Raw genomic sequence first — 19,265 nt, forward strand, 5'->3', positions numbered from 1 at the left:
ACCTCTGAAGAGGTTAAGGAACATGTAAAAAAATGAAATCAGAGATAAAGATGTTTTGTTAAAAGTGGCCGGAGAGGGAGGCCCTTTTCCTCTAATCTCAGACATTGGTCTTCTAACCGCACAGCCTTTCCTGCCAGAGGTAACGGTGAGCATCCCTCAAATATCAGCTTTTATCATTGTTGTTGCTATTATGCCAACACTCCCCCCCACAGATGAAACCTCTGGGTGTAGTAAACACAGTAAAAAGCATTCCTACGCAGTCACCCTTCCTGCTCTTTCTTCGTCATGATTTTCAGGGGTACATGATGGAGCTATTACTTATGGGCACCAGCTGCAGAGAACACACCCCCTGACCAGGTAACCCAATGTGGGCGTCCCGACTAGAGAGAGAGTATGTGGAGGAGAGAAGGCCAGAGAGATAGCGGTTGCTCCAAAGCTTTTTATGCAAACAGAGGTGACCTCCTAAACGCAGCCAAGAGCAGTGTCATCCTTCTTGGCTCACGATGATAGAGAATGGTTAAGCTTCGCCCGCTGTTTACCTAAGTTGAAACTTCAAACGAAGAGATAACCAATTTCTGCCTTGTGTAGAGCAGGGAAAACAGCAAAGCCAAGAGCCAGGAGTGCACACACCTTCGGCATGGTTATCTGCGAGACAGGGTGGGAGGGCGAGTGGCGTAGGAGGTGAGAAAGGATGCAGAGTGAAAAACAGGCTGGCAGGCAGACTACAGCTGATAATGTTCCCCACCCATACCCCACCGCTCCCGATGTGACAGCACTTCCGGAGAGAAGACGCGCACTTTGGGAATAGCCATAAGACTGTGTGCCCCGTGACTCAGTCTTTATAATTCTGGAGACCTAACTTATGGGAAAAAACTTTTACCTAAATATGTAAGCTGACTAAATTCCCATAATAGGGGAATGGTTAGGTGGACTGCAGTGTAATCATTCAGTGGAGATTATGCAACTATTAGAAAGGAACCAACAACAACATGCATAAAATACAGCGCCAGTAAGCACTCCAAGTCTCTAGATGATGGGCCTAGGGGTGATTTTTGTCTCCTTTCTATTTTCTTTTTTATCACAGTTCAACTTTTCTAAAAACAACATTTATTACTTTTATAATGAAAATTTAACTTTGTCTCTTAAATGGTTATAATGACAGCCACTTGGGAAAATACGATGGATATAGATATGTGATCATTAAAATATGTTTTAAAAAATTATGCCCAGGTCAAGGAAAAAAAGGCTAGAATGAAATGCATCATGATGAGTTATGACGAGATTATGTGTATCTTTTAGTTATTTGCCAAATGTCTTATAATATTACGCATATAATGAAAATTAAATTCTATCTTTTAAATGTGAGTGAAATTTCTGGCTAAGAATATCCAGCCAAATTTTTTAAACGACTTCGTTCCCATTTGAATCAATTTGTTAACAATTAACTCTCTAGCTTGGCATGCAATTTCCTTAGTGGAGTTTTTCCAGTTTAACAGTGTGGATTCTTAGATAGATACCAATAACTTTGGTTGCTAAGGAGGCTTTAGAAATCAACCTCCAAACCTGATTATGATCTTAGTTACCTTTTAGTAAATGAATTTTTATTTTTAAACAAGGGCTTTATGCAGGTTAAAAATTGACCCCTACACACTCACCACATCTTGGGGGAGGGATAAAGAAAGAATTCTTTGTGTTAATACACGTGGACATCTTAGCAGAGGCAAGAAAGGTTTAGAGTTAGACATTCCAAAGACAATTTCACAATTTGTCCAGTACTTAATTTCTGTGTACAAGATGGCTGAGTAACAACTTGATTACTCAGGACTCTTGAACAGACAGTGTGGGGACCAGAGAAAAGCAAAGTGGAATGAACAGTCTATTTGAACAAGGATTGACCAGAAACCCGCTTCTGCTCCCATCCAAGAGGAAATCTTTCTAAAAGGGGATTCGTCACAAGTGGATAAAGCTATAGATACACAGAATGAATATGATGAATTGTGGAAAACAGATTCATGCTTCTGGACCTTTTCTTGACCTCCAGCTTAGGGCCCCTTCCTCTCCTCCTCCGTTTCATTCCTCGAGGAAAGAAGAATGGTACAGTGAAAAGCGTGTGAGCTTTGGAACTAATCTGAGTTCAAATTCTGTTCTGCTACTCACTACCTTTGGATACTCTAGTTGGCCATTCTCAACTTTTGTTTGTCTGTGTTTAAAATAAAAATCATAATATTACCTGGCAGCTTAATAAGAATTAAAAAGAGGGAAAGAACCTAGCACAATTGTGGCTTCACTCACAGATACTCAGTAAGAACTCATTATACACTACCTTTCTCAACCTGGTATAGAGACACATTTCCCTGGGAATTGAAACACATTAAGCTGATGAGTCATTTTACCCTTTCATATTTGCTTTACCTTAAACTTTTCTCAGCTTTTTCCCTGAGAGTATGTTTTAGAAATGAGAAGGAAGTGCTGAGCATATTGTTAGATGAGACTAGACTGGAAAGGGGGAGCTTCTTGGACCCCCTACATGCTGTTGCCTTGGCATAAGTGCAAATGAAATTATGTCCTGGCCTGTTTCAGAGCTTTCTGGGGGCAACATCAAAGACAGTCACAAACGATGTCCCACGTCATTGGTCTCAAGCAAACGGACAGGAGGCTTTCATAACTCAGCCGATCCAACACCTTCCTTGTGCCAAACACTGTCCTAGGTGCTGGGCTACAACAGCGAACAAACCCGGAAAAACCTGGGGACTTCCCTGGTGGCCCAGTGGTTAAGACTCCATGCTCCCAATGCAGGGGGTGAGAGTTCGATCCCTGGTCGGGGAACTAAGATCCCACATGACGCATGGCGTGGCAAAAACAAAGAAAAAGAAAAACAAACAAAACAAAAACAAAAAAGCAGGAAAAATCCCCACCCTCCTGGAGCTTACATTCTTGAAGGAAGAGACAAACAATGACTATGATAAATAAATAAAATATACTGCCTTCAGATGGAACAGACAGAAATAAACAGGAAAGAGGGACAGAATATTCCAGGGGTTCAATGCAAGTGCCATTTAAACAATGGGGTCAGGAAGTCCTCAAACAATAAACAGGTGACATGTAAGCATAGACCTGAGGTCAATGAGGGAGTAGGACATGAGGGAACAGCAGGTGCAACGGTCCTGGGGTCAGACATTGTGCAATATGACTGAGGACCATCAACGAGGCCAGCGTGACAGGGGCAGAGTGAGCACGGGGCAGGAGGCAATAGGACATGAGGCAGAGGAGTAACCAAGAATGACCTATCGGCCGTTATCTTAACTTTAATTTTCACTTGGAGTAATATTAAGAAACTATGAGAGGTAATAGGGCAGAGAGAGAGAGACATCCTTTGACTCATGTTTTCAAAGGAGCAGTCTGGCAGCTATTTTAAGAATAGACTGGGGACTTCCCTGGCGGTCCAGTGGTTAGGACTCTGCGCTTCCACTGCAGGGGTCATGGGTTCGATCCCTGGTCAGAGAACTAAGATCCCAGAAGCCGCATGGCACAGTCAAAAAAAAAAAAAAAAAGAAGAAGAAGAAGAAGAAGAACGGACTGTTGTGGGACAAAGGCAGAAACAGTGTGGGGACTACGTCAACATTTGGGGTGAGAAATGGTAACTACAAAGATAAGTCTCACGGAAGTACAGGCAGGGCTTCCTGTATATTTTTACTGATCTCTGCTCACGAGAGGGCCAGCAACAGCCCTAGCTGACCAGGAGTCTGAAAATTAAACCCACTGGGCTGAACAGGAAAGCAGAAGAAGCACAATTAAATTCTAGAGGGAGCTCAAGATCATCTCCCACTCTACCGTGGAGGAGAGTTCTTGGGCAGGTTCCAGCTGAACTTCCAGAAGGATTCACGCCCTGGAGACCATCTTTTGGGATCCCACTCTTGCTTCTCCTGGAAGGGTCTCTGTTGTAATCTCTTGGTCTTTTCTTCCCTCAGTCTTGTCCCTCTTTGTTAGGTTATTTCTTCCCCCACCCTCCCTTCCATGTGGTCGGGATTGTGTCCAACTCGGAGGGAACCCCTTCCTGGGGAAGAGCCGGGCTAGCAGCTTAATCCGGGCTCTTTTCAAGGCTTTAGAGACATGAGCTTTTTTGTCCCAAGTTCCCCTTTCTCCCTTTTCTTGCCACTGGAGAGAGAAAATCAAAATGGCCCCGTGGCCTGTTTCAGTCCAGGCTACTGATGCGCAATCACAAGTCATGTACCATCAATGGACCACAGCACTCTGTCTACATTTCCACGGCGTGGGATCTAACCTCATGATGAAAGTTTAGAAAGTCAGCTCCGTGTTGCTGTTTCTCAAATTTGCCCAGCTTTGAACAGGTCAGCAGCTGAAAACAGTGCCAGTTTTCCATTTGAGGTTCTTCTATTCAATAGCTAGATCATCAAACCTACACAAAATGTTTAGGGTAGCATCATTTGCATGGACAAATAATGGGAGGAGGCTATATGTCCACCAACAGGAAATATGGTCACACGATGGAAGATATGGGAAAATGAGCAAGAATATATGTGCAAATATCAAAACAATGTTCCCCACCTTCTCCCCAAAAAGAAAACTGCAGAGGGATGGTTACAATATGATTCCAATTTTATGAAGATTAAAAGCTTGCAGGATAAACAACAAGGTCCTACTGTATAGCACAGGGAACTATATACAATATCCTGTGATAAACCATAATGGAAAAGAATAAGAAATATATATATATTTTTATTCATTTGTATATTCTTTTATATATATAAATGAATCACTTTGCTGTACACCAGAAATTAACACATTGTAAATCAACTATACCTCAAAAAAATAAAACAAAACTTGCCAAACAATGCCGTATATCTTAATGGATATCTCTGTATCACAAAGTCTAAAAAGATGCATGGGGGGCTTCCCTGGTGGCGCAGTGGTTGAGAGTCCGCCTGCCGATGCAGGGGACACGGGTTCGTGCCCCGGTCCGGGAAGATCCCATGTGCCGCGGAGCGGCTGGGCCCGTGAGCCATGGCCGCTGAGCCTGCGCGTCCGGAGCTTGTGCTCCGCAACGGGAGAGGCCACAACAGTGAGAGGCCCGCGTACCGCAAAAAAAAAAAAGATGCATGGGAATAGTATGTGTCAAATTCAGATTAATAGCTACCTCTGAGGAGGGACATGCATGGGGAAGAGATACCCAGGGACTGTAGTCATTTCTGTAATGATGTATTTATTAAGCAGGGAGTGAGTTACATGGGCGTTCCTTATATCATTATCTATATTTGGGGGTTTAAATAAGATGAGAAAGTCATCTGGGTTATAAGAACTTTCTTCCCCCCAGTGGAACTCAAGGCTCTTCTTATTTTGATTAAAGATGGAATGTTCCCTGTAAACATTTTACTGCCATAACTGCTCTGGACCTGAGGCCAAAGGGGCAAAAGCAACCCTTGTGATTCACTCTTGATTCTGTCCTGCTCACCAGACCCAGGGGTCACAGGCAGGACCTTAAAGTCCAAACTTTAAAGTAATAAACATCTTGTATCTGACCTAATGTCCCCTCTGCGATCCCACCTCTATCTCCAGGAACACTGAGGTTGGTAGACGGTAAGGGGATTTGAGGATTCTGTGACCTGGCCACTTGTTTATTCTCTCAACTCATCTGTTTCTTCATTCTGGAATGTATGTCCCCCCTTCCTCTCCCGTAGCCAACCCTCTAGGTTTCAGCTTAAACATTGTATCTGCAAGAAACCTCCCCTCGCCAATTTTGCCCTAAGCCTGGGTTAAGAAAGCTCATGGAAACTTGAGCTCCTCCACATTCTAAAGGGGCAGAGACTGACTGCCTGGCTCTTCGCAGTCTCCTCAGCACCTATATACGGTCTGACAACAGCCGATACCTAGAGACTGTCATACAGAGTGAAGTAAGTCAGAAAGAGGAAGACAAATACTGTATATTTACGCATATGTGTGGAACCTAGAAAAATGGTATAGATGATCTTATTTGCAAAGCAGAGATAGAGACACGGATGTTGAGAACAAATGTATGGCCACCCAGGGGGAAACGGGGGTAGGATGAATTGGGAGATTGGGACTGACATATATATACTATTGATACTATGTATAAAAGAGATAACTAATGAGAACCTACTGTATAGCACAGGGAACTCTACTCGATGCTCTGTGCTGACCTAAGTGGGAAGGAAATCCAAAAAAGAGGGGATTATATGTATATGCATAGCTGATTCACTTTGCTGTACAGTGGAAACACAACATTGTAAAGCAGGTATACTCCAATAAAAACAAACAAATAAACAAACAAACAAAACCCAGCCGATATTCAAAGTACGTTAATTGAATGCATAAATGAGAAAATAAGAGCTCATTGACTAATCAGATGAGGGGAAGGCGTGGGTCATCTGGGCAGAGGTCACACATAGAAAGTGAATGCGACAAACATAGACTGTATATGTCACATTTAGACTATAAACAAATATATAGATTTGTTTTCACAAGACCGATCTACCACGAAAATGGAAGGTGAACTTGGAAGCAGTTTTTACCTCTAAGTGTCTAGTCTTGGGCAGCTTGCTTAGTCTGAACCTGTGTGTCTCCATCAATTAAATGATGACAACTGAACACACCCATGTACTGATACTTTAGATCTCTGTATATCTGCCTGTTTGCTTGTTCCCTCCCCTGGCGAATTCACGGTAAAACGATTAGCGGAGTGCTGGCAGAGGAAGGGAGACCTCTTCTTTGCAACTTCCCCCAGGAGCCTGCTTCTAATTTTATAGCCCATTACTAAGCCACTCGCAGTAAAGGCTCTCAGGAGACTCCTGTTCTAAGAAGGCGCGGGATGTGAGCACGTAGAGGCTAAAAATATAGAGAGGTACGGAAAATGCAGAGAATTGAGAGATGAATCTGCTGAGGACAGTGGGATGTTTGTGGGTTGGCAGATAGAGGGTTGGGTATGTTTCTCATCGTTTGGCCCCAATTCACTAAACCATCTGCTTCACTGTCCCTACCACCCACCCAATACATGTAAACACTATACATCTGTATCTTCATTATAATAATCAAGCCTATTGTGTTGCATTCTGATGTTGCTACTAGCTGAAGTCTAGTAGACCACAAGCCCAATGGCAGGCAACATCATCCCTTAATGGGATGATGACTTTGGTGTTAATCATCTAAGGAAAAGACGGCAGTGCTCATTAAGCATGGAGGTGACTGCAGGAGTACTTAGCAAGGGACTCACAGGGAGCAGGTGATTCTCTCATATGGAATGTTTCTCCTCCATTGCCAATCTTGGAGGAGCTGGAATGTATTTTTTTTTTTATCTTGGCCATGCTGTGTAGCTTGCGGGATCTCAGTTCCCCCAGCAGGGATTGAACCTGGGCCGAGGCAGTGAAAGCCCAAAATCCTAACCACTAGACAACTAGGGAATCCTTGGAATAGATGTTTATCTTCTGTCTTTATTAAGGAAAGGTAAGTTTACTTATACCATAATTTTTGCTTTGATTCTGCCCTGCCTTTTATTAGCTGTTTTGATAGTAATAATGCTTGAAATCAAGGGCTTCCAGCACCCTTCTACAGTAGAGATGTTTCCTTCAGGTGATTTGAAATATGCTTCCTATAATTTCTATGCTTTGCCCTTTTGCCACTGAAGTAATAAAAAATAACTAATATTCTTCTTCCACAATGGCCCTTCAAATATTTGAATGAACCTATTGTTTCCTCACCCCATCTTCCCTCTTCAAGCCAATTAAACTTAATCCTTTTTTTTTAAAAAAAATTATTAATTAAATAATTTATTTATTATTTATTTATTTTGGCTGCACCAGGTCTTACTTGAGGCATGCGGGCTTCTTAGTTGCAGCATGCATGCAGGATCTCGTTCCCTGACCAGGGATCAAACTTGGGCCCCCTGCATTGGGAGTGCAGCGTCTTACCCACTGGACAACCAGGGAAGTCCCGTTAATCCTTTTTTTTTTTTTTTTTTTTTTTTGTGGTATGCAGGCCTCTCACTGTTGTGGCCTCTCCCGTTGCAGAGCACAGGCTCTGGACGCGCAGGCTCAGTGGCCATGGCTCACGGACCCAGCCGCTCCGCAGCACGTGGGATCTTCCCAGACCGGGACATGAACCCCTGTCCCCTGCATCGGCAGGCGGACTCTCAACCACTGCGCCACCAGGGAAGCACCCGTTAATCCTTTAACTATTTCTCATAGAGCTAAGAATTTAAGAGTCTCTGATGCTCCATGACTCTCCAAAATTAGGGTGCATAGAAATAATGAGAGCAAACATTTATTGAGCTCTTACTATGTGCCAGATACTTTAATAAGTACTTTGCATATATTAATTCATTTAATTTTCACAACAGCCCTACAAAGCAAGCTTATTATTACCTTCATTTGAAAAATGAGGAAACTAGGCCACCAAGAGGATAAATAACTTTCCTAAGGTGACCCAGCTCACAGGTGGCACAACTGGTTTTTCAACCGAAACAGTTTTGTTCCAGACAACATAGTCTTAATGCCAATGCTGTTCTACTCCTCAGGGTCCCAAACCTAGGCTATAACTGATAGTCTGGAGCACCTAACTCTAAAATAGCATAAGTTCAGTGGAACACTAGTGCCTGCAAAATGGTAATAGGTCTTTCTTGAACAAGGTTTCATGACCAAAAATGTCTGGGAAATTCTGAGTAAGATAGCATTGAAAAGGTTTCCACTCTGCAGGGCTTTCCATGGTCTTTAATATTTTCACAGGCATGATGGCTCTCCAAAATCTAGAGGCAGAATCTTCCAGCCATATTTACCCTTGTAACTCTCTAGTAAAACATCTACTAACTTGTGGCATTCAACAGAATATTGCTTAGAAAACACTGTCCAAAAGTGTAGTTTAGATTTTTCCTGTTTCTTTTTCTTTCTTTTTTTGCCATTTATTACCTTTGATTTCATTTTATATGGTCTAGAAGTTTAGTGTCAACCACACAGTTTAAAGGGTTTGTCTGTAATTTTATCTAACACTTACTTCTCCATCTCGTTCAGATACCATGAAAGACATGAAGTACACAAACACACTGTGGCCACCATAATCCCTTGGTTCTACTAAATTACTCTGCTTTTCTTTAATGGCGCTGCCCTGACTCTTGGTCATTGCCATTTGCTATAAATGTTCACAAAATATACTAAGTAATTCATTCTAAGTTTGGGGGTGGTTTTTTTTTTACTTTTTTGGGAACAAAATTTTTAAATCAAGGCTTTTGACTGTCTCTAGTCATCTTTCTCCTCTTCACATGTTCTCAAAGATTTCTGATAGGTTTCATAGAACACACGTGAAAAGAGTAAAGGAATAGATATCGTATGAGCATCATCTGTGGGCTCAGTCATACCATGCATCTCACATAGCGCATAAAACCTCATGGCCCCAGGGAGGTATGGTTCATTAGCCCTACTTTATAGATGAGTAAACAAAGGCGCACATGTTAAACAACCGGTCAAGGTCAATGAACTCTGGGATTCAACCATCCCACATACAGTCCATGCTCCTTGGGTGCATTCATCCTCATAATTTAGTTACTTGTGGCTTATTTATTAGGTTGAAAACATCCTGTTAATTTACTATTACTTAATTTATTAACCCTGACTACGGCCTGACCTCTTAAGAGGAAAATGCTGATGAACCGTATAACACAAAGACTAGAATGTGACATTCCTACATTTTACGGATATATTCTATCTTACAACCAGCTTGTCGTTCAGACAGCACTCTCTCTCTTTTGTACACTCATGTCTTGCTCTCATTCAGGCAGACATTTTCTTCCTCCTTTTGGATATCCAAGTTTAATTTCTTTAAAATAGACTATTTTTTAGATCAATTTTATATTTACAGAAAAAATTGAGAGGATAGTACAGAGAATTCCCATATACTCTATATCCGGTTTCCCCGAATATTAATGTCTTGTATTAGTATGGAACAAGTGTTACAGTTAATGAACCAATGTTGATACCTTATCTCAAACTAAAGACCATACTTTATTGGAATTTCTTCAGTTTATATCTCACGTCCTTTTTCTGCTCTACAATCCCACTCAGGACACTACATTATGTTTAGCTGTCATATCCCTTTAAGTTCCTTTTCACTGTGACAACTTCTCAGACACTTCTTGTTTTTGATGACCTCGACAGTTTTGAAGAGTACTGGTCAAGTATTTTGTATTCTGTCCCTTAACTGGAGTTTGCCTGATGTTTTCCTCATGGTTAGACTGGGGTTATGGGTTTGGGGGAGGAAGGCCACAGAGGTAAAAGGCCATTTCATCAAGTCACTCTCCATGGCCCAGACCTAAGGAGTGGGGAGCTATGCTCTCCTTTTGTGACTCCAGAAGATCTACTTAAATTATTTGGCATTCCTCTGCCTGGGAGATTGGTCTCTTCTCCATCTATTTATGTATGCAGTCACCAGGTAGAATTTAATTAAAGTACTAGGGGTAAAAAATTACTTGCTTCAAAAATATTCCTTCTTAAAATCCAGGGCAAAAGTGTTGTTTTTTGTTTGTTTGTTTTTAAAGACCTTCTTGTTAAAATTAATTTTGGCTGCATTGGATCTTTATTGCTGCACACAGGCTTTCTCTAGTTGTGGCGAGCGGGGGCTACTCTTCGTTGCGGTGCACGGGCTTCTCATTGCGGTGGCTTCTCTTGCTGTGGAGCACGGGCTCTAGGTGTGCAGACTTCAGTAGTTGTGGCTCGTGGGCTCTAGAGCGCAGGCTCAGCAGTTGTGGCACACGGGTTTAGCTGCTCTGCGGCAGGTGGGATCTTCCCAGACCAGGGCTCGAACCCATGTCCCCTGCATTGGCGGGCGGATTCTTAACCACTGTGCCACCATGGAAGCCCCCGAAAGTGTTTTTGAAAAGTCTAATTTCCTTTGCTCATATTTAAATTAAATTTCACTCTTAATTGAACATTTAATATGTATATTGAAACTGAGTCTGCCAGCAATCCCACTACTGGGCATATACCCTGAGAAAACCATAATTCAAAAAGAGTCATGTACCACAATGTTCATTTCAGCACTATTTACAATAGTCAGGACGTGGAAGCAACCTAAGTGTCCATCAACAGATGAATGGATAAAGAAGATGTGGCACATATACACAACGGAATGTTACTCAGCCATAAAAAGAAATGAAACTGAGTTATTTGTAGTGAGGTGGATGGACCTAGAGTCTGTCATACAGAGTGAAGTAAGTCAGAAAGAGAAAAACAAATACCGTATGCTAACACATATATATGGAATCTAAAAAAAAAAAAAGAAAAGGTTCTGATGAACCTAGGGGCAGGACAGGAATAAAGATGCAGATGTAGAGAATGGACTTGAGGACACGGGGAGGGGGAAGGGTAAGCTGGGATGAAGTGAGAGAGTGGCATGGACATATATACACTACCAAATGTAAAATAGATAGCTAGTGGGAAGCAGCCGCATGGCACAGAGAGATCAGCTCAGTGCTTTGCGACCACCTGGTGGAGGGGATAAGGAGGGTGGGAGGGAGGCTCAAGAGGGAGAGGATACGGGGATATACGTATGCATATATCTGATTCACTTTGTTATACAGCAGAAACTAACACAACACTGTAAAGCAATTATACTCTAATAAAGATGTTAAAAGAAAAACAAACAAACAAAAAAAAACTGAGTCTGACACAAAGATGACTCACACAAGGCTCCTTGCCTGAAGAAACTATCCTGGGGTCAAACAGAAATGTATACATTTCACAAGGCAAATAAGTGCTGCAGTTAAAAGTTAAAGAGTGCTTCGGGAACACTGAGAGGATAGCACAGGTGTCCTTCTGTATCCATGCAGAAACAGTTCCAGGACCCCATGGGTACCAAAATCCTCGGATGCTCAAAACCCTTATAGAAGATGGTAATAGTGGTACAATGAATACAGTCTGCCCTCCCTACCAATGGGCTGCATACCTGCGGATTCAGCCAAACCCAGATCGAAATTTTGGTTGAATCCGAGGGATGTAGGACTCGCAAACATGAAGGCTTGACTGTAATTAATTCAAGGAAAGTTTGATGAAAGAAGAGTGAGTCCAACACTGGCTTCCTGGTGTGCAGCCAGTGATTGTGAATGATCCTAATTATGAAATGGAGAAGCCTTAGCTCAGAGAGAATGAAAGACTTAACTAAGTTCACACGGTTGGGTCACGTATGAGCCTAAGCTGAGAATCAAGTCTTCCAATTCCAGATCCTATGTCCTTTTCGCTACATCAAACTAGAAGATAACACAGAAGTCTGCTATGCCATTATTCAAGGCGGAAATGAATAAAACACTTACCTCAAATAAACGTAAGACTTTGGCCAGCGCACCAACTTCTTCTTTGAGTGAGAAGATCAGTGATATGGCACTGTTTTGATTGGAGTTGTCTTCAATGTAGCTTGTTTCCTACAGGATTAAATGCATTTGGGTAAAATGTTTTTCACAGCTCAGCAATTCATTCCTGTGAAGCCTCCAAGGAAGAGGCGAGCATGAACTTCCTCTTCTGGTTAAGTCTTGGAATGCAATGGGCTACATATATTCTCTACAGAAGCATATGTGTGGCGGAAAAGAAGTAAATCAAGGGAAGTAAAATGTTCAGTGGTGCTCTTAGATCAGACTTCAACTTTAGAAAGCTCTAATTATTCACAAATGTCACCAGTTACACTATAGATTCACTGCCTTTTTAATGAGCAACTACCAAGTGCTAGGTACAATTAGGGCTCTGAGAGAAACAAAGATGAATGAGAGGATGCCCCATTCATCAGAAGTTCAAATATACATACACATACGAGATAAATTAAAAAAGATCTTAGAGGTGGTATAATATGGTACAATAATTGTCCCAGGAAAACATTGAGAAATATAGGGTGGAAAATACTAAAAATAGAACACACACAGGCTTTTGAGTCCAAAGACATGGGTTGGAATCCTCTCTCTTCCATTTACCAACCAGAACACTTTGGGATAGCTTAGGCTTCTTAACTTCCTCACGTGTGAAAGCAGGCTAATCTGTAGTCATGACAAGCCCTGTCAAAACAGTATTCAGATGATGAAAAAGACAAAATAGTTTAAATATAATATTTAGAGAAATATGTAAAAATGATGGAAATATTAAGAATACCCACGAATGATTTCTTGGCCTTTGGCAAAGATGTCATGGGAACATTAAACTTGTTCCCAGATGCTGGGGTCTAGGACACCAATTGTTGAAAAAGAGTCACTAAGTACATAAGAGCACATATATAACTTATTGGAAGATGGATGCCTTAAAACGGCAAAGAATGTCAAGGATCTAGCAACTTTCTACATGCATGTGACAGCAAATTAAGGTGGGACTAGGGTTACCATTCCAGAAAGGGTTTGCCAAAATCTTTTAAAATTTTAAAGTTAAGTGTTAAATTAAGTTTTACAATAATACATAGAGTTCCATGTGTGCTTTCAAATAAACAGCATATACCTAAAACTGGGGGGAAAAAAAACAACCCATGCAGAACAATTACTCTCTTGTAAGCAAGTTAATGAAATTAGTGGAATGGCTGTTACATCATCTCCATGAGAAGGCTGTGCTGGGCAGGGTCTCAGTGACTTGGCATCATAAGCCCTGTATGGACATGGATGACCCTCAGGATGAAATTCTTTTAATTCAGATTTTCCCAGAACCTTACCTGAAACAGAGGTGCAGGGGAAGAACCAGAATTATCAGCAAGTGTGATTAGAGGAAGCCTTAAATGAATTGCAAAACTGAACTGCTATATATCCTTATATGGACCATGTTATTATCTTTCTAAAAATTATTTTAATCTACCGTACATTAAAAGCCCCTATAATGTCCCAGATATTATAAAAAGCACTTGATTTGGATTATCTCATTTAATTTTTTTTTTTTTTTGCGGTACGTGGGCCTCTCACTGTTGTGGCCTCTCCCGTCGTGGAGCACAGGCTCCGGACGTGCAGGCTCAGCGGCCATGGCTCACGGGCCCAGCCACTCCACGGCACGTGGGATCTTCCAGGACCGGGGCACGAACCCACGTCCCCTGCATCGGCAGGCGGACTCTCAACCACTGCGCCACCAGGGAAGCCCTATCTCATTTAATTTTGATAACAATCTAGAAAGTAGGTTTTACTACTTTCCAAGTGCCCCTTTTATTGATGACAAAATGAAGGTTTAGAGAAGTTAAGTAACTTGTCCAGAGTTGCACGGTTAGCAGTGGAACCCATGCCACTGGATCCCAGCATGCTGTCCATGAATCACAACTTCCTGCAGGTTCTGCTCTACCTTCCGTCTCTAGTAAACCCTGCCAGAGACACGCAGAGCAGTCTCTGATGTCAGTCTTCTTCCTAGGAGATGACACTGAGCCCTCAGTTCTTTCCAGTTTCCTTGAAATGACAAAAGATTTCCATTTCTAATTCACTTGGCAACATTCTCCTCTCCTGTTGGCCTCCAACAAAGGGAGCCTATTTCTGACACACCTCAATGGTGTCACCTATGACTGGGGCAATTCAGACGTGAACGCACCATGCTTGAAACTCTGTCATCCAGCACTTTCCCACTCCTGTGTGTGTCCAGCCAATGACCAAGTCCAGTCTGACCTTCTCCAGAAATGATTCTCGGGGTCAGGTCCTTCTTTGGTTCCCACTGCCACCACAATAACTCAGCTCCTAGTGATCTGCAGTGATTGAGCCCTGCTAGCAGAATTTGGCTCGTGTCCTTATTCTACTCAGTATTCTTTAGGGGCTCCCCATGGCCGACAGGATACAAGACCTCTTTGTGATACTCAAAAGTCCCCTTAGTACCCCACCTCCTGAGCTTCACCCACAGGAACCTCCCCTCCAGAAAACTGGTTCCTCCTTTCAACTCCTCATTAGAGTAAATACACTGCATCCCTCCCTCTCCCCCTTCCAAATACATCATCCTTCCTCAAAAGCCCTCTTGGGTCTCACTTCTCTCAGAAAACCTATGTACTCGTCAGCCAAGGTGAACAATTCCTCCTTGATCTGTTTGTCCCATTTGGCCTCTGATACCCACATGGGACTTGATAATTGACTCAAAGAGGTGGACTTGTCTTAAGAGTTCGTCTAGTTCCACACTCTCATTTTTCAGATGGGGAGACTATGGGCCACCTGAGATCATCATACAGGCAGTGGGTGGCAGATTAAGAACTCAGGCTCCTGCTATGGAAAACAGTATGGAGTTTCCTCAAAAAACTAAAAATAGAATTGCCATATGATCCAGCAGTCCCACTCCTGGGCATATATCCAGACAAAACTCTAATTCGAAAAGATACATGCACGCCAATGTTCACAGCAGCACTATTCACAATAGCCAAGACAGGGAAACAACCCAAATGTGCATCAACAGAGGAATGGATAAAGAAGATGTGGTACATATATACAATGGAATACTACTCACCCATAAAAAAGAATGAAATAATGCCATTTGCAGCAACATGGATGGGAGCTAGAGAGTGTCGTATTAAGTGAAGAAATTCAGACAGAGAAAGAGAAATATCATATGATATTGCTTATATGTGGAATCTAAAAGAAAAAATGAACTTATTTCAGACTCACAGACTTAGAGAATGAACTTATGGTTGCCAGTGGGGGAAGGGTGAGGGGAAGGGATAGTTAGGGAGTTTGGGATTGACGTGTACACACTGCTGTATTTAAAATGGATAACCAGCAAGGACCTACAGTATAGCACAGGGAACTCTGCTCAATACTCTGTAACAACCTAATTAGGAAAAGAATTTGAAAAAGCATAGATACTTGTATATGTATAACTGAATCACTTTGTTGTACACCTGAAACTAACACAACATTGTTAATCAACTATACTCCCATGTAAAATAAAAAGTGAAATAAAAAAGAAGTGTTATGATGGAGGAAAAAAAAAGAAGATGTGGTATATATATATACAATGGAATACTACTCAGCCATGAAAAGAATGAAATAATGCCATTTGCAGCAACATGGATGGATCTAAAGATTATCATACTAAGTGAAGTAAGTCAGACAGAAAAAGACAAATACCATACGATATCACTTATATGTGGAATCTAAAATATGACATAAATGAACTTCCAAGAAATAGAAATAGACTCACAGACATAGAGAACAGACTTGTGGTTGCCAAGGGGGAGAGGGGGGTGGGGGAGGGATGGATTGAGAGTTTGGGATTGGCAGATGCAAACTATTCTATATGGAATGGATAAACAATGTCTTACTGTGTAGCACAGGGAACTATATTCAATATCCTGTAATAAACCATAATGGAAAAGAATATATATGTATATGTATGGCTGAATCACTTTGCTGTGCGGCAGGAACTAGCACAGCATTGTGAATCAACTATACGTCAATAAAATTAATTAATTAACAAAAAAAAGAACTCAGGCTCCTAAATGTCATTCATTCTATACAATTCCCTCTGCTATAGACACAATGTCCACATTAAAGGTTCTGTTTCTTGCATAGTAAGGGCTGTACTCTGGTCCAATCACCAGAAGTTTACTCAATACCACTCTTAACAGCCTATACCTTACCCACGTCTGTCCCCTTTCACTTTCGTCATTCTCCCCATATACTTTCTAGATCAGGGTTTCTAAGTGGGTGTTCCTTGGGTCTCCACTCCAAAATTACCTCGTGATGCAGATTCCTGGGCCCCACCCAAACCTACCAAATCAGAATATTTGGTGTAGGATCTTAGAATCTGCATTTTCAAAAGCATCGCAGAGGACTCTTAACCATGCAAGATTTTGAAACCACTGATACATATATAGCCTATTTTTTTTAATTACGACTTTTCTCATCTGTGTCTGCAAATTCACATTTACCATAAGGCTCTACTCTTTATTGTTATTAATATTGAAAGTAGAGCCGGCCATGACTGAATACCCACCATGTGCCCAGAGCCATATCTGGTACTTTTTACAGTTAATAAACATCACCATTGGTAGAAACTAGCACTGGCAGAAAAAAACAGTTTACATTTAATAGTTTATTCAGTCCTCACAGTCGCCCCATGAGATGGGTGCTGTTATTTTGAAAATGAAGGAATACACTCAGCAAGATTAAGTGGCTTGTCCAAGGACACTCAGCTAACGAGTGGCAGAGTCTGCATGTGAACCCAGGTCCAACAACTCCAAAATCCTTAATCCACCCCGCAGTGACCCAACTGGGACAATAGCTCCCCTTTTCAAAGCTTGAGGGACTTGAAACGAAAGGAAGCCCATGGAATTTTGTGAAATGGTGTGGCCTTGAGTGGATTCCGATTCCAGCATTGTTATGCGGATCAGCATGAGATCTTGGACAAACCTCTTCCAGAACGTGTTTATAATGGCTCATAATCTATACTTTATTTGTTTCCAATAGACATATGAGTTGACTTAGAAAGACATGTACACTCGGGACGCATAAAGGTAGAGAAAAGTAGCTCCGAAACTAGAAAAGAAGGAAGAGAGCAGGGAGAAAAAACTTTACTAGCAACCAAGAAGGAAAGGATTTTGATCACCGAGCAATACCCTTAACAATAGAAATACATTCTCTTTGGTTGTGTCTAATAAATACATTCTGTTATCTTTGGAAAAGAGCAGTTTTCACAATTACCAGCAATTAACCTGCAGCAAGGATATTCCAGCGGCACTGACTTTCAATCGTAGTGCTTTTTGGGGTCATGGGAGGAGGTGTGTATTCACATGTGTGATTATACATACACACATCTACAGTGTAAGACACCCAAAAACAAGATGCAGACATCCTGCCTTGGACATACTCTGCCTCTGTGTTCCAGAATTTATCTGCAGGAGGAAGCAGTGTGGTGGAGGAGTACACAGGGTGTTGGAGTCACATCTGGGTTTGAACCTGGCTTTGTGCCACTCAGAGCTGTGTACTGAGTTCCCTGAGTTCCCTTAATCTTTTAATCCATCACCCTGTTCTATGTTCTTTACAGCACTTATCTCTACATGAAAGTATATGTTCATTTGGTGAATTTGTTTTACTGTCTGTCTCCTCCACAAGAATGTAATTTTCATCAGGGCAGAGGTTGTACTGTGCCTGGCTCAGAGTAGGTGCTCAGTAAGTCTTTGCTGAGTGGATGAATGAGCTGAACATCTTTCGCAGGATTGTTGTGCTCGCAGGTGGAGACCAGCCTTATGTCAGGATTACATCTAGTGTGTTCTGTTCATAAATGTGTCTTTTTGGCAGGTTGTCAGAGCTGGAAGGAGTCCTGAAGACTATTCTAGTTCAAAATCCGCCCCCCACCAATTTTACAGATACCAGACTGAGCCTCTCCAGCCCGATTAGGTGACTGCCCAGTACATAGCTTCAGTAAACCAGACACGAGAGCCCACAACTCCTAACTCCAGGTCTGGCATCTTACCACTGCAAAGCTCCACCAGCCACTGTGCTTGACTCAGTGTGTGTTCCTCCTGCCAACGTTCTGATGCATTTTGTTGAACAAACAAATCATTTCTGGCTAGACACCCCTGGCATTTTCCTATGCTCCAGGAAGTGTGCTAAGACCTTTATAGACATTATTTCACTTGATTCTCATACTAACTCTAGAATGTGCATATTTTTATTCCAATGTTTCATATGAATAGACCTGAGGATCTGCAAAGTTAAATCCCTTGCTTTCAACACACGGGTGTTACAGAGCACTCTCTAAACCCTCCTCTTTACCCCCAGTCATCGACAGTGACAATTTGTGGTTCTCCATCTTCTAAGTGCTCTACAAATAAAACTTTAGTCCCCAGAGCTCCCTAACCAGATCGCTGCCCCTAACCTCCCGCCATAGTCACGGGGGCCCCACGGCCAGCAGCACAGAAGCTGAACGATGGCAAAGCTGGCATCTGTTCTGGGATCTGTCTGACGCACATGCCATCCCTCTTCAACACGAAGTTCTGTCTCCCAAGCCCTACGTACCATTTTCAAAGGAAGTCTTTCTTTCAGGACTCAAAAAAAGTTAGTCCAAAGTTCTGCAGTCTCTAGTTATACTAAAACATCAGTCATCCTCTGCTGTCCAGGCTCCCTGTTCTCTAGATTGTTCTCACTAATCCTACAGTTGACAGATGCCTTAGACCCACGTTATCTCCCAGGGCTGGGCTTTAAGTCTGAACTCTAGAATCTGGGAGTGTGATCAGTCGATTAAAGAGTGTATTCTGCAGTTGTTCACCTCAAGGGAAAGGCAAAAGTTCTAGCGAACGGAATACACCCTGGACATTATCCCTGCCACATTTAG

General features: G+C 42.0%; 1 protein-coding gene across 1 annotated transcript in view; it reads right to left on the reverse strand.

Annotated features, from left to right (window-relative positions):
- PAH (phenylalanine hydroxylase) overlaps positions 1-19,265 on the reverse strand; it is a 71,326-nt gene that overhangs the window by 51,337 nt on the left and 724 nt on the right. The window contains exon 2 of the mRNA XM_082665054.1: positions 12,326-12,433. Coding sequence (XP_082521180.1) covers positions 12,326-12,433 — 108 coding nt within the window. The remainder of the gene's footprint in view (positions 1-12,325; positions 12,434-19,265) is intronic.

This window comes from Grampus griseus, assembly GCF_964374135.1.
Source record: "Grampus griseus genome assembly, chromosome: 11".
NCBI lineage: Eukaryota > Metazoa > Chordata > Mammalia > Artiodactyla > Delphinidae > Grampus > Grampus griseus.